The sequence below is a fragment of the Bemisia tabaci genome, chromosome 4, assembly GCF_918797505.1.
Source record: "Bemisia tabaci chromosome 4, PGI_BMITA_v3".
Classification (NCBI taxonomy): Eukaryota; Metazoa; Arthropoda; class Insecta; order Hemiptera; family Aleyrodidae; genus Bemisia; species Bemisia tabaci.
This window is the reverse complement of record NC_092796.1, coordinates 11782709-11797246: the sequence shown is the minus strand read 5'-3', so window position 1 is coordinate 11797246 and position 14538 is coordinate 11782709. Positions and strand designations below refer to the sequence as shown.

The following is a 14538-nucleotide window of genomic DNA, read 5'->3' as shown; positions in this document are numbered from 1 at the left end:
ATAAGCTGGGGAACCGAACGGTTCCGGAGTTATGATCGATTGAAGTTTCCGCTCAACGCGCGCCGACCGATTTTCGCGCGCAAAAAAGTCGGATTTGACTGTTATTAGATCAGATTGAATGTTCAAACTGAGTAAAATGCTTTATTAGGGACTCTTGAGGGTCGCTGAGTTCAGAAATTACAGATACTTCCAAATAGTTTACGTTTTTAAAATTACAGCTCCGCAGCGCTATTTTAGAGGCCCACTGAGCGCCGACCGGCCGCTCAGTGGTCCTGTCCGAAGCTGCAATTTTAAAAACGTGAATTTTTTTGGAAGTATCGGTAATTTCTGAATTCAGCGACCCTCAAGAGTCCCTAATAAAGCATTTTACTCAGTTTGAACATTCAATCTGATCTAATAACAGTCAAATCCGACTTTTTTGCGCGCGAAAATCGGTCGGCGCGCGTTGAGCGGAAACTTCAATCGATCATAACTCCGGAACCGTTCGGTTCCCCAGCTTATACGACCACTCGTTGGATGCGGAAAAAGACGAACAATTTAAAAAACTGGTTTTTGTTCAAATAAAAAATTGAGATCTTTGTAAATTTTTCGTTTAAAAGAAATTTTCTAGGCCTAAAAACTGGAAAAAAGCACATATGTGGACTTAAAAATGTGATATCGGGATTTTGACCTCTAGAATCTTAAAGTATGCAATTTTAGACGATTTTTCGTCCAAACCGGACCTCGATATCTTTCTTCGTTCAAGAGATATCGAGGTTCACAGGTTTTAACTTCCACCCCCCCTAGCTCCCCCCCAAAATTTTTTGGGGGTCTGAAAATTTGGGAAAAGAAGCGCTCAAGTATGAGTATTCAATAGACAAAGTCTGAAGAACTTCCAGAGGGGGGGCGAAAAAAGCCGTTTTTGCATCAAGCTCTTTCGGAAAATCACCAAGCAGAAAAACCATGATTTTTTTTTTTTTGGGGGGGGGAGGGGGGCAATTTTTAGGGGCCACGGTGGCTTCGCAGAGTCTTCATTTTTTAGGCGCCATGACCGATTTCTTAGGCGCATATGGCGCGTTGGCGCCTGTGAGTTTTCAACACTGAATTCCAAATGGATCGTATCTTGAAAGGCTATGACTGGAAATTTCCATCCGTAATACTTTTTAATATTCCGTTTCTAAACGAAATTACCAAAATGAGATAAAACCGAGCGTTACTAGAAAATTTAATTTCTGTAAAAAAAAATCACATATGTAGTATTAATAGACGTCCGTCTCTTTTAAAGATGCACAAAAAAACTCGAAACCGTGAAAACGCGAAGATTCCCTCGGAAAGTTCTACGACCTAAAAAGATGAGCGTGTGATGACTTTGACCTTTTACGAGGAAAAAAGGCTGAATCCGGCCCCACGTGTACGCAGAAAGTAATGGAAAAACTCTGTACGAGCGTTTTTGCCGGTTCCCTGAAATACCCGGGGCATGCGTCACATTGTTTTTGCCTTCATGCGCGACAGCAAGTGATTGCCTCTCTGGAAACCCATGGCGTCGCACAGTGGATCGAGTCCATCAGTCGTCAGACATGAATTTTTTCACTAAAACTGCAAATTTTGATGTTTATTTCGTCACATTTTAAACTTTAAGCGTTGCATAGAGTAGAAAATATCACGACGAAACCAACAAAACCAATTTTAGAACCTAACGATTTGGTGTAAACGGAGTTATGAGCTTTGAAAGTTTCCAAGTTTTGTCCGTTTTCATCCATTGACTTTATCCACTGTGCGTCGTGCATCGCGTGGAGCGACAAAGTGTTTTGGCGAAAGCCCTCACGATGAGCGTAATACTTTGTCGCCCCGGTGATTAATTACTCTCTCGCGGAGCTTATCGTGCAAATTCCGACGCCCTGTGCTCTTGTGACGCATGACTACTTTCACGGCCGATTCGAGAGATTGCAGATTGCAGCCGTCTAAACGGGACTTTTAAATAGTAAATCTGTGGAAAATGAAGCCCCGGCTATCCGATCATTCTACCGCGCTTCGGTAAAACACCGTAGGAATATTTGGACCGCGTTAAACATAAGGAACAAAGTCACATCAGATATTGACAAATTTAACTGGGCAATTTAATTTTTTACTTAAGAAGGTTTTTGCGGATTCTTTTGAAAATTTCGAGGAATTCGCTTCGTACCTTTTGCATGGTACGAAGCAAATTCCTCGAAATTTTCAAAAGAATCCGCAAAAACCTTCTTAAGTAAAAAAATAAATTGTCCAGTTATATTTGTTAATAGCTGATGTTGCTTGGTTCCTTATTCTGCTTAACGCGGTCCATTTGGAGGCTGCAAATTTGTTATTATAATAAATCAAATTCTACAAACCTTTTGGAAATTTTCCTCTGAATTTCTGATATTATTTTATAAATGGAGATTAATCCATTATGTCTGAAAATTTTAAATAAAATCATGGTAATTTCCGAAAATAAATTTCTTTTTCGAGAGAAATCTGGTAATCTTTTGCATAGTGTGTTTTTCTTCAACTTTGCATTATATTCGTGATTGATAGAATGTCAAGAAGAAATAAATATCGGCGAATCCAGAAGTGACTTATTGACTCGATCTCTGAACCTTACAGAGCTATTATGCACGCATCAGAATTCCTCTTTCAGAAGGGACCTCTTTCATTTCAACTCCCGCCCAACACAAAATATTGCTGCAATATTTTCGCAATGTTCCAAGACAATATTGTCGCAATATTGTTGAAAAAACACTCTTTAAATATTTGTTCAATATTTTAAAAACATTTTTGACAACATTTTCAGAATGTTTTTGCAAAAATATTGTTTGAATATTCTAGCAGTGTTTACAAAATATTTAATTTACAATATTGTTAAAATATGTTGATGTGTATAGTAAAAAAATGTTTCAAAAATATTTTAAAATATATGTTGCTGCAATATTTAACAAAAAATATTTTAAAATTATTTTAGAAATATTAGTTTAAAAATATTTGTTTAATATTATGTTAAAAATATTTTATAAATATTTTTGTAATATTTAAAATTATTTGCTAAAATGGCAAAAAATGGTTTGCGATTTCTGCAATTTGCTTTTTTTGCGAAAATGCCCACCCTCGTGGCAAGAACGACAAAACAATTTGCAACAGTGGTAATTTTATTGTGCGAAAATGGCAAACTATACTTTTGCGAAATTAACATCACTAGTTTATGCTATTATGGCTAAAACTTTTGCTAGATTTTCAAAATGTTTGCCAAATTAGCGTATGGTTTTGCTCTGTTTACCAATTATTTTGCGGAACTTACTAAAATCAATCGCTATTTTAGCAATCTCAATATTGCGATTTTGCCTACCTCATAAATTGCTTTTTTCACAAGATATATTGCGAATTTAGTGACATTTTTGCGATTATAACAATTCAAAAAGCTATTTGATTGTGCAATTTAATTGTGCTGAATTAGCAAATTGTTTAAAATTGCTGAATTTGCAAAATTATTGTTAAGTTAGCGATCTCATTTTGCGATTTTCGCAATAGCAAAATACAACCGTGTGCGCGCGCCCTAGGAGCCGTTTTTGGTACTTTTGTTCTTTTCTTATAAGATAAGATAAGATATTTTATTCAAGAAGTAAAACATAAAATAAAGAACAACATTAATCTCCCGGATCGGACCTAAAATTATATTCAACTGATAATAATAGAAAAAAGAAGGGGGGGGGAGAAAAGAAAAGACAAAAAGAAGGGGAAAAAAATAAATAACATAACATAAATACATCGACATAAATTCAAACTAGAAAAATGCTCAAATAATTAAAACTGGAAAAAGACGCAATTATAAAAACAGTAATTTGGTAAAGAAAAAAATGAGAGAGAGAGAGAGAGAGAGAGTTAAAAAAAAAAAAAAAAAAAAAATGAAAATTTGAAATACATGAATAGGAATATGTTGAGTACAATTAATAAAAAATTTGAAACATAAATTACAGGATGAAATAAAAAATAATAAATAAATAATAAATAAATAGTAAATTCTGGTAAAATATTATAAGAATCCGTCAATAAACAAACATATTACGGACTCAGAGGCCTGCGATAGTTAAGAGATTGAATTTACGGGCCCATCTACATCAAGCCTGGCTGGTCTGGTGGTAAAGTACTGGATTTCGGAGATCAACTCCATCCCGAGGCGTGGGTTCTAATCCCGACTAGGACGGCGCGGATTTTAAGGTAAGTAATAACTCTACGATTCACAACCTGGACGCATATGTACATTAGAAAGAAAATTAGTACCAAAGGTGTCTCCTAGAGAGCGCGCACACGGATATGGAATATGTACCCTGATCGCAATATTTGTGCAATATTTTCGAAATATTTTGGCAACATTGTCGACAATGTTGCCAAAACGTCCCCGACAATGTTGTCAACAATATTGTTAGGTAGGACCCTAGCACATTGCTGCAATATTGTGGCAATATTGTGACAATATTGCAGCAATGTTTTCGGAAATATAATAACAATGTTGCTGCAATATTTTGGAAACATTTTCGTGTTGGGCGGGCTTCAGCCCTACGACTAAACTTAACTAAAAAAGCAGTTAAAACTTCACTCTAGAGGAGCGATGTCATAAGTAACATATGATAACGTGAGAAAGTGTGAAATATCTTACGAAGCGTTTTTACATAATACAAAAATTTCTAATACACTTCTGCAAGTTATACATATTTTTTTTTTTTTTTTTTAAAAAAACCGAAACTATAAAACAATTGATAAAAATTGATAGAGCGAGGGTAAGGTAATTGGGGAGCCATTGTAAAGATATGCCAGATTGCCTCTTTTTAGTTAGCGCCTTAAAAGGAAAGAAGGAGAAGAAGAGAGAAAAAGAGAAAAAGAGGAGAAAGAATAAGAATATCCTATTCCACGGATGTAAAACGTAGTCTGGGATGATCGTCAGTAGAAGATTTGAAGTTGTAAATAACGCCTGGTAAAGCTACAAATATTCCTGCTTGATGGATGTCTGTATTGCATCCAAATAAATTGAAGGCGTTTCAGCACTGCTCATGTTTACAGCGCGCAGCGCCGCAATTGCACTCAGCGCACGTCTACTCTTATGCGTGAAATTATTTCCTTACGCGATCTCTATGATGCAGGATCACTTCTAAAATGTCAGCATTATTGTTGATGAACTGTACTTCTGATTTTATAACAATCAGACAGATCACGCTGTTTTAGCGTCGTTTCTTGGCTTGACTTACCTGCAGGCGAGCTAACAAACTCGACGAAAATGTCCTCTGTGGTGCCGATGATAGAGTATGGGAATTTCCCCATGCCGCAGAATGTTCCTATCACCGGACTTGTCGCATCTTTCCCGTCGTATATTCGAATATAGTCATATGGGCAATGGTCTGATCCTAAAACATACCCAACATCACATTTAACGAACAATTATTGAAAATGAATGCAACAATGAATATCATCCTCGTCTGAGGAAAAAAGATGAAACTGCGATGTTGGATTCAATTCGTCTCTTGGATGAGTTGCAGGAAAAAAACTTAGAGAAATTTATAAACACCGCGCAATTTATCCGTTTAATCACGATAAAAAATTATTATTCATTGAAAATGGCAACAACCGATATTAGGTAGACTACATTCAGCAGAGAGAAATCAACCCTTTGCATCAAAAGAAACTGGGTCCAAAATATTTGAATTTTAAATTATGAAAGCGACTTAATTTAGAAAGTAACTTTTGATCTCTATTTTCACGAAGCTAGTAATTTTTCTCGACCTGACGTCCTGGACGAGAGACAAGTTGAGCTTGTAACAACTTTTAACTTCCCCCTCCCTTTCTAAGATTCGAACGTCGAATGTTCATGTCTGCTACTTATCAACCCATACTAACCACATCAAGGGCCTGATAATTGAATTTTTCATGAAAACAACCGAGGCTTTTGTTCGGAAACTGGAACGTTACATCGAAACAAATAAGGATGTAGAATTAACATCATGGTTGTTAAAAAATGACAGACGAGATCAAAATGTTTGTCTCGGCTGCTTTTCTGCAGTAATAGCGAGGAGAGCAGTAAGTGGAAAATTTTCAAAATCGAATCTCCTTTCAAATCTCTTCTAATCTCTTTTAGATGAAATCACTAAAATAACTAAAACAACAAAACTCATCTTATTTTCATGAAAACGAGACAATGAGAAAGCCGTAAGTGCGCAAAAAATGACGTAGTTTCAGGCAAAATAACAGTAAGTGAAATTATTCTTCCAGAGAGCCAATGAAAACAGTGCTTTCGAGTAATGTGCGGCCTTCCTCTGCCAATGTTTAACCTGAGAATGTGTTTGTTGTGTGTCTAAAACGCAACCACGAGAGCATGCTGATAGTACTTAGGGCTGTCTTGTCAAAAACTAGCCTAACATTAAAATGTAAAAGACCCTTTTTATGAAATTGAAATAAAATCGGTCGATTTATAATCATCTAAGAAATTTCTAGGAGTCTTTCGGATGATTAGTGGCAATTTGACAAAGAACTCAGGATTTTTTCAATCAAATTTTTTGGTCAGAGACTTCTAGCCCATTTTCTCAAAACTTCATTTTTGCACTTAAAATTTTAACACTCTATTTTGTGTCAATGTACTTACCGGAGGAGATGGGTCGCATAGGACAGACCATGATGTTCTCGCAGCGTTGGCCATCGATGTTGAACTCTTCATTCTCGATGTAGAGTTTGATGAAGGGCAGCCGGGTGTTGAGTCGGTAAGTGCACTGAAGGTGTCGTGGATAAATACCCGGGTACGCCGGACTCTGAACGTAGCATGTTTGCAGCCGACAGTCAGTGTACACCCGATTGCAATACGACCTGCAAAATTTGCAATCATAAACACCCGCGGTTAATACGACAATGTTGATAACATTCAAATAGCAGATGCACTTGCATCAGATTGGTTGCATTCATTTGGTTCCGATGGTAGATAACTAATAACTGCTCTATTTAGAGTGTTTCGCGTTCATTTCACCCGCTGCGCCTTCAAAACTTCGATTAAGCAACGTAGGTTACTTAAAAGCAGCAATAGTTGCTCGCAATCATTGGGGCACGTTATGTTTGTTCTGAATAGAAGCGAATGTTGATTGGACAAAACTAACTCCACGATCAGCCTAACTATACATATTTTGACTACATTTTGCGAACAGGAACTAAACTTTATGCCTTATAAGAAGTATTTTGACTACATTTTGCGAACAGAAACTAAACTTTCTTTTCACTTTAGAAACAATTTATATGTCATTCGTTTCCATATGCAAATAAGTGATTTTACAAATAAGTCAGATTTTGTACACTGAGAAAAAACTATGGTTTATAAACCTATTAGAGGTAAATATGGAACACCTATAATAGTCGTAAATAAACTAATGATTCTCGGTCTGTGAACCATACTAAGGTCTCTGTACCTAATTGAGGTACAGGTACCATAACTAAGGTATATGTGCTATTATTATATGTAGAGGTACTACTATTAGTGGTGTTCCATATTTACCTCTAATAGGTTTATAAGCCATAGTTTTTTCTCAGTGTAGTTTCTAACTGCAAAATGATGTCCTATTCATCATATATCCCCCCCCCAAAAAAAAAAAAAACCAAAGTCATATAACGCATTGAAACTTCTTGACAATTTCTCTCAGATTATAGAAAAATGAAGTTATAAAAGTTTCAGGCATATCGTTGCTGAGATTTCTTTATTGAAAACAAAACAGGCATTATGATATGTCGTGACTCTCCTTAAAACGTCAATTGGACGTATTTATGCTAAAAGGAACTACGTTACACGGAAACCCTATGCACATAGTTCCTTTTATCATAAAGACGTCCAATTGTGGGCGTCGACGGGGAGTTGAGCAGAGCGTTCTTTAAATCCAGGTTCAAACCTTTGTTACGGATGCGTTGCGGGGAGCGGGCAGTGAAAATATCGGAAATTCAGCGTCACGTATTTTATTTGAACAGCCCCAAAGCGCAAAGCACTATAAATCTTGTCCGAGAGCAACAGTTCAATGCTGAATGGGACGTCCTTTACATCAATCGCGAGGAGCGGAGACAAAAAGAAAAAGTGCCAGAGACGGCGGACTCGGACTTGTACTGATTACTTTCGAACATGAGATGAATTGAGACTAAGTTGGACATCGGCGCTTGGCGCCTTTTTAGAACTCAATCAATAGTTTATTGCCGGGCATCTTTACTCTTGAGATTTCTCCGCGTCAAGAAGACATTTTTTCAAGACACCCGGATGCTGCCAAACGTAGGAAAAAATTGGCGTATTTCCGTTGAACGGAACTATGTCCAGTATGACGTGAGCCCTGTTATGCATGTATTCTTATATATGGGTCTTAAGGCACATAGTTCCGAGAGACAGCGAAGTACGTCCAATTCGTCGTTACCCTGTCAAACGGAACCATGTCCATCATGACATGAGCCCTGTTATGCATGTATTCTTATGGGTCTCAGGGATCATGTCTTAAGGCACATAGTTCCGTTTGACAGAAATACGTCCAATTCGTCGTTACAATGACGCAAAGGCGTATCTCTATTTCCACATGAGCCTCAGAGGGCTCACGTTACTGAAAAAAAATCGGTCATGTAAACCGAACGCTCGGTGTTCCATATCACATCAAATATTTGGTTTGGGAAACTAATCTTTCGGTTCGTGTAACCGAACGTTCGACAAACATGACCAAACTTTGTTCGTCAGTTCGCTTTACAGCACGAGTTCGGACCGAAATTTGGGTCTGACAAACCGGAAATTCAGAGGAACAAACCGATGCGAATTAGTTGGGATGATATGAAGCACCAAACTTCGGTACATACGACCGAACTTTTATCCCCCGAAATTTGTATAAAAATTGAAGTACGCCTTTACGTCAGAGGAGCGACTCATTCTTCAGAGCTACCTGACCCTGGAATAAATGCCTATAAACGTGAGAGAGCGCCAATATGTTACCAAAGAGGTTAAAATTTCGAGAAGAGTATATATTTCATCTTCGAAAACATAAAAATATTATGAAAACCTATCGAACTAGCTTACTATGAAACTCAATGTATTTAAATACGGGTCAATTCGACCTAAGTTGAGCCTTAGCCTAAAATCCTTAAGTATCCGACTTCTATAAGGGTTATTCCAGCCCTAATGTTAGACGACTTTCGTATCATTCCATGATCGAGTTTTACTTAAGATCATTGTTCGTGCCCCCGTTCCAACCCGTTTCAACCTTCTGGAAAAATATTACCTGGACGAACGCCTAGGAGATAGGCACAAGCAGTGTCTTCCTTCCCGAGGATGATTGAATGTTTTATACAACCTAATCCGGTGCGCCTTCAATTTTGTTAGGTATGCGACCCCGAACTCCTAGGAGTCGAAATAGTGGTATGACCCAACACAACCTAATCCGGTGCGTCTTCAATTTTGCTAGGTATGCGACCCCGAGCTCCTAGGAGTCGAAATAGTGGTATGACCCAACACAACCTAATCCGGTGCGCCTTCAATTTTGCTAGGTATGCGACTCCGAGCTCCTAGGAGTCGAAATAGTGGTATGACCCAACACAACCTAATCCGGTGCACCTTCAATTTTGCTAGGTATGCGACCCCGAACTCCTAGGAGTCGAAATAAGGGTATGACCCAACACAACCTAATTACTGATGTTTTCATTGAACTGACGAGTCCTTTATAATTACAGATTTTTTTGTTCTTATGATATTTATGATTCAATGTGCTCAGTACTAGATGGCCTGTTAAACATGCCCTAGTCGCGAATAAAAGAAGAATATTTTACCTATTAGATTCAATTTTCGGGGTTTTTAAATCTTAAAATGCAGAAATTTTCAACTCATTCAAAGTAATGGCTAAATCTTAAACTAAGAGGAGCTATGGTTCCGTATAATCCTCACAAATTAAAATGAGGAAGTTATACGGATTGAGCTTTTTTAGATTTGTGTCATGTAATTACTTAGATAATCTTATTTAGTGTAATGCTGGCTACGCTGGAGAAAAACTTTACGATTCCGTTTTTATATTCGGGATAAAGTTCATGATGCGGTGCGGTACACTCTGCAGATGGAATACTCTCGAGTTTGCTCCACTCATAAACCTCTGATTCGATTTGTGCTTAAAATATTGTTTCCAACTTTTTATTCCGGATTGCAGATTGAGATTCAACCCGAGACATTTTAATAAATGCGGACGAACGTGATCTCATCGAACCCATCGAAATTCACCCTCTAATTTCAGTAACGTGGTAATCTGCAGGTTGAGCGGAAACGTCTTATGAACATTTGAATGATGCCAAATTCCTCTCGATAAAATACAAATTTTTGAGAAAAGTCATGAATATACCCTTGAAATGGTCAGATATGCTTTTAATCACATTCCGAAGTAAGTTCTCTGAAAAATTTGAAGAAGAATATTGATGAAGTTTCCACCGAAACATCAGAATATTTTCTAAAGATATTCGACAACAACTGGAGGCTCTTACGAGATTTTCTTCACCAAGGCAATGTTGCTGTTGGTAAAAATGGAAGATGACTCAAGCGAGTTTAACGTACGACGAATTTCGCGTATAAAACTTCATGAGACATATGATAGAGGCGATGGGTGCAGAAAGGACATTTCTTATATGAGGTTTTTCAGAATCTCTACTGCTATTCTATATTTTAGAGAGGAAACTATTACACGAATTCCCTGAAATTTTTAGTTTCCAGCATTGTAAAGTCTTATAGAAAATCCAGAAAAAATTTTAACGAATTCAATGTACTCGCTTCAAATCACAGAGAATGAAACATTAACGGGGATCCTGAGACACCGCAACTAAGAAATGGACTGCATTTTGCAATTTGGAACTATAAATTCAAGCTCTTCTGGAAAAACACTTATGTGCATAGGGAAACTAATGGCACATACGTTGTTTTTAAACCGAGCTAGAATTTGTAGTTCCAAATTGCAGAATGTAGTAAAAATGCCCTCTCTGCACCTAGCGCTTCGATTGTTATTGGATAACTGAAGATTTTCATCCTCAGCTCTTATATGCATCCCTTAGCTTATTTTTCACGTATATTGATGAAAATGCATTTTAACACCTCCTTTTTTTGGGACGATCAAATTATTGTCGTTAGAATTGGACGTCGAAACTTGGTATTTAGCAAGAACTTACTATTTTTTGCTGTTCCACAATCTAAAATCATGGAAACACGATTATGTAACTATCGAAACTGACCCAGTACTGCTTGCATTTATGAAAGATTTTAGTCACAATAACCGAGACTCATTGAATCGTTTGTGTTTGGCATCCGGTTACCTGGTCCAACTTTAGTCACTTAGATTCGAACGAATATACCTGAGATAAAATTGAAGAAACGCCATTGTAATACTTGACAATTTGATGGCAAGAGCTTCGAAACCGAGTATAAAGCCAACCGAATTGACTTGCGTTTACGCTTAGATTTGTATACAGATATTATTGATAGCCAAAGGAAAATATGAGGGACCCTCAATAACTCAGAGTTGAAATTGGATTTTCTCCAGATCTCTATTGAGATCTCTGTGGCATATCTCAGGTTGATTTATTTTCCACCACAAACGCTCCTCCGTGGAACTGTGCATTCTAACTTGAACTGAATGTCGTGAATTTACCTATAGATAAAATACTGACTCTCACTTGATTCTAATGTGTTCCTTATTCTTCAATTTCGTTTCCGAGAACGTGGGGAATTTTGCGTGCTAGAAAAGTATTTTTGAAACGTTGGACTTTCTTGATCAGTAAAAAATAATAAGATCTACTAAGTTTCCACTTCTTTAAACTTTTATGCATAGGCATTTCTCGCATATTGAAAAATGAAAGATAGTGTAAACTAGCTTCCTGGTTACATTGAACCACTAGGAAATCCAATAGACAGTTGATCTAGGGGCTCGTGCCTGACTTAGAATTGAAAATATCTTAGAATTGAAAGTATCATTGGTGGAGGGCAATAAAACAGAAAATTTGTTGAATCCATCATTTCGAATGTTTTCTAAGTTGAAAATAAATAAAGCAGCGTAATATTTGTGCCGAAATGAATGGCAAATATGCGTTACAAAAGCCTCAAAATGCGTCCAAATAGGGTTAAGATTTTAAAAATTTTCCCAGGTATTAGAAAATCTGTCAAATCTATCGCTTCGAGTGTATTTTGAACTGAAAACATATGCAACGGCGAAATTTTTGTGCCGAAAAGAATGGAAAATTTGCGTTACAAAAGCCACATAGTGCGTCCAAGTAGAGATAAATTTTGAGAATTTTTCGGGAGAAATTTTCCCCTATCGTGATATGGGGGCCAGGTCCTCCAACTAAATAGTCCAGCTTTCACTTATGAATCTGATTTCATTATTTATGCATCTGATATTAGTCTGACCGACAACTCGATGTATATTCAACGGTAGTAGACATTTACACTGGTTAATATAGATGTCATGATAATCAAAAATTACGAATTTAGTGCCCCATTGACGAGCATAGCAAAAGCCTAATAGTTTTTGGTTTTTGAGAATTGCGCAAATGCTCGAGTTTAGATTGCGAAAATCATGTTTACATCTCAAAAATCTGACAACACTGGTGTTTTACATAGTTTTACGTTCAGATAGAATTTGTTGGCCTATTCGTCATTTTTACCAGCTGTGCTCATGCTCAACGCACGCATTCTCTTGCGATACGAGTGCTGTTTGCATTTTTACATGACAAAAAACCAGAGTCTAATAAAAAAATTAGTCGGCTGAGTAAAAATTAAGTTACACTAAAAGGCAACCGAAGTACAAGGGCTGGCAATTTCTTTCAACCAAATCTGATTTATCTTTATTAGACTGAATAAAACGAACAAAAAATCCAAGCCACATTTTTATCCAAAAATTAGATTAAAAAATATTTAAGCTCAAGTAGCCGCACATTTTCTATTTTTGAGAATTTAAAGTCGAGAAGAAAATAGTTTGAACAAGAAAAATGATCAGACGAAATGGTGTGATTCCTCGCTCGTAAGCGTCTTCATGAAATAATCAGGTGCAAGCGAAAAATTGTATTAGTTCTTTTACACATTCTTGTGCAGTTCTCCGAATTTATTAAAAGTAGCTATCGAGTTTTATCTTTAACAGCGTGTCTAATGGATAAAAGAAACTTCAAACCATTTTTCTTCGTTCGATCTCGTTGTGACTTGGTTTCCTCCGTCTATAAATCGGCTCAATTAATCTAGGTTAAAAAGTGAAAAAAACGAGGCCGAGTTACGTCTTTCTTATCTTTGGCCCCCAGCTTTGGCCCCTTAGGGGCCAGGTGGGCGGCCCCCGGCTTTGGCTTCTTAGGGGCCAGGGGGGCGGCCCCCTGCTTTGGCTCCTCAGGGGCCAGGTGGGCGGCATTGGTATTGCTGTAATTCGTACCCCGTTGTCTGAAGTCAATGAAACGCCTTCAAATGGCCGGGTATGCAAAATCACTGCCGTCACGCACGAATAGTGGTATTAGAATTTTGCATTAAGTTTACGGATTGATTTGAAGGCGCTCTTCTGTATCCACTGTGAGTGGCCTTGTACAATGATGTTGACCAATAAGTTCATAATTTTGGGTTTTAAATCGAGCCGCATATCCGAAAAATACCGAGGAATATTATTTTGAAAAATAATAAGATTGTTTTTGGTCTCTTCGTCTTATTTCAGAGAAATGAGCGCAGGCGGCTGGATCAGATTGTGTATTTTAAGTCGATTGATATATCGACTCATCAACGTTGAAGATCGATTCTACAAGAAAAAATACGTATGTGTCGGTGTTTTATAGTCACATTAGGTGCATTTAGTCATCCATGAATCAAAAATGAGCAATTTCAATCTAAAAAATCGTCGATTCTCCGTAAAGAATCTTAAAAAATCGATAGAACCGATCGATATATCGACTCGTCAACATTAAAACTCGATTTTGCGTGTATAAATACGTAGGAACCGGTGTGTATAACATGTGTAAGCAACGATAACAACCCCGTAGACACATCAATTCAACAAGAAATTAGCGAAAAATAAGGCCGGAGTTTGACCCCTTTGCCCCCCCCGTAACTCGAAAACGGTTGCTATACTCATCTTGAAATTTTTTCTTGAGTTTTCTGTTATTATAAGCTTCCACTTAAACCTTAGTTCGATGGTCGAATCGAATACCGAAAAAGGGGCGAAATTTTGGGAGGCTCTATGAAAATGAGTGTGAGTAATAATGTCAAATTAGTTTCCATGTTCAACTTTTGCGCTATGCTCCCGTGTTTTTCGCACAATCCTTGGTTCCTTTATCAGACATTTGCTCGATTCGTTACCTTTCGGCTAAAGTATCACAAGCGTCATGCGACGTTTCAAAATGTCCGCCGCCATTTTTTTTCCAGAGAAATAGTTTGACGAAGCTGCCCGGAAATTTCACAAATTTTTCTTTGCACTGCCGATAAAATTCAATGAAATTTTAAAAAAATTATTTCAACCAACAATTTGTGGAAATTTTGGCACATCACATGGCGTTTGCGATACTTTGGCT

General features: G+C 37.3%; 1 protein-coding gene across 2 annotated transcripts in view; it reads right to left on the bottom strand.

The window, feature by feature from the left end:
* LOC109033539 (uncharacterized) overlaps positions 1–14538 on the bottom strand; it is a 41136-nt gene that overhangs the window by 10359 nt on the left and 16239 nt on the right. For both annotated transcript variants that reach the window (XM_019046210.2, XM_072299334.1), the window contains exons 6-7: positions 6620–6837; positions 5232–5387 (exon numbers count right to left, since the gene is read on the bottom strand). In XM_019046210.2, coding sequence (XP_018901755.2) covers positions 5232–5387; positions 6620–6837 — 374 coding nt within the window. The remainder of the gene's footprint in view (positions 1–5231; positions 5388–6619; positions 6838–14538) is intronic.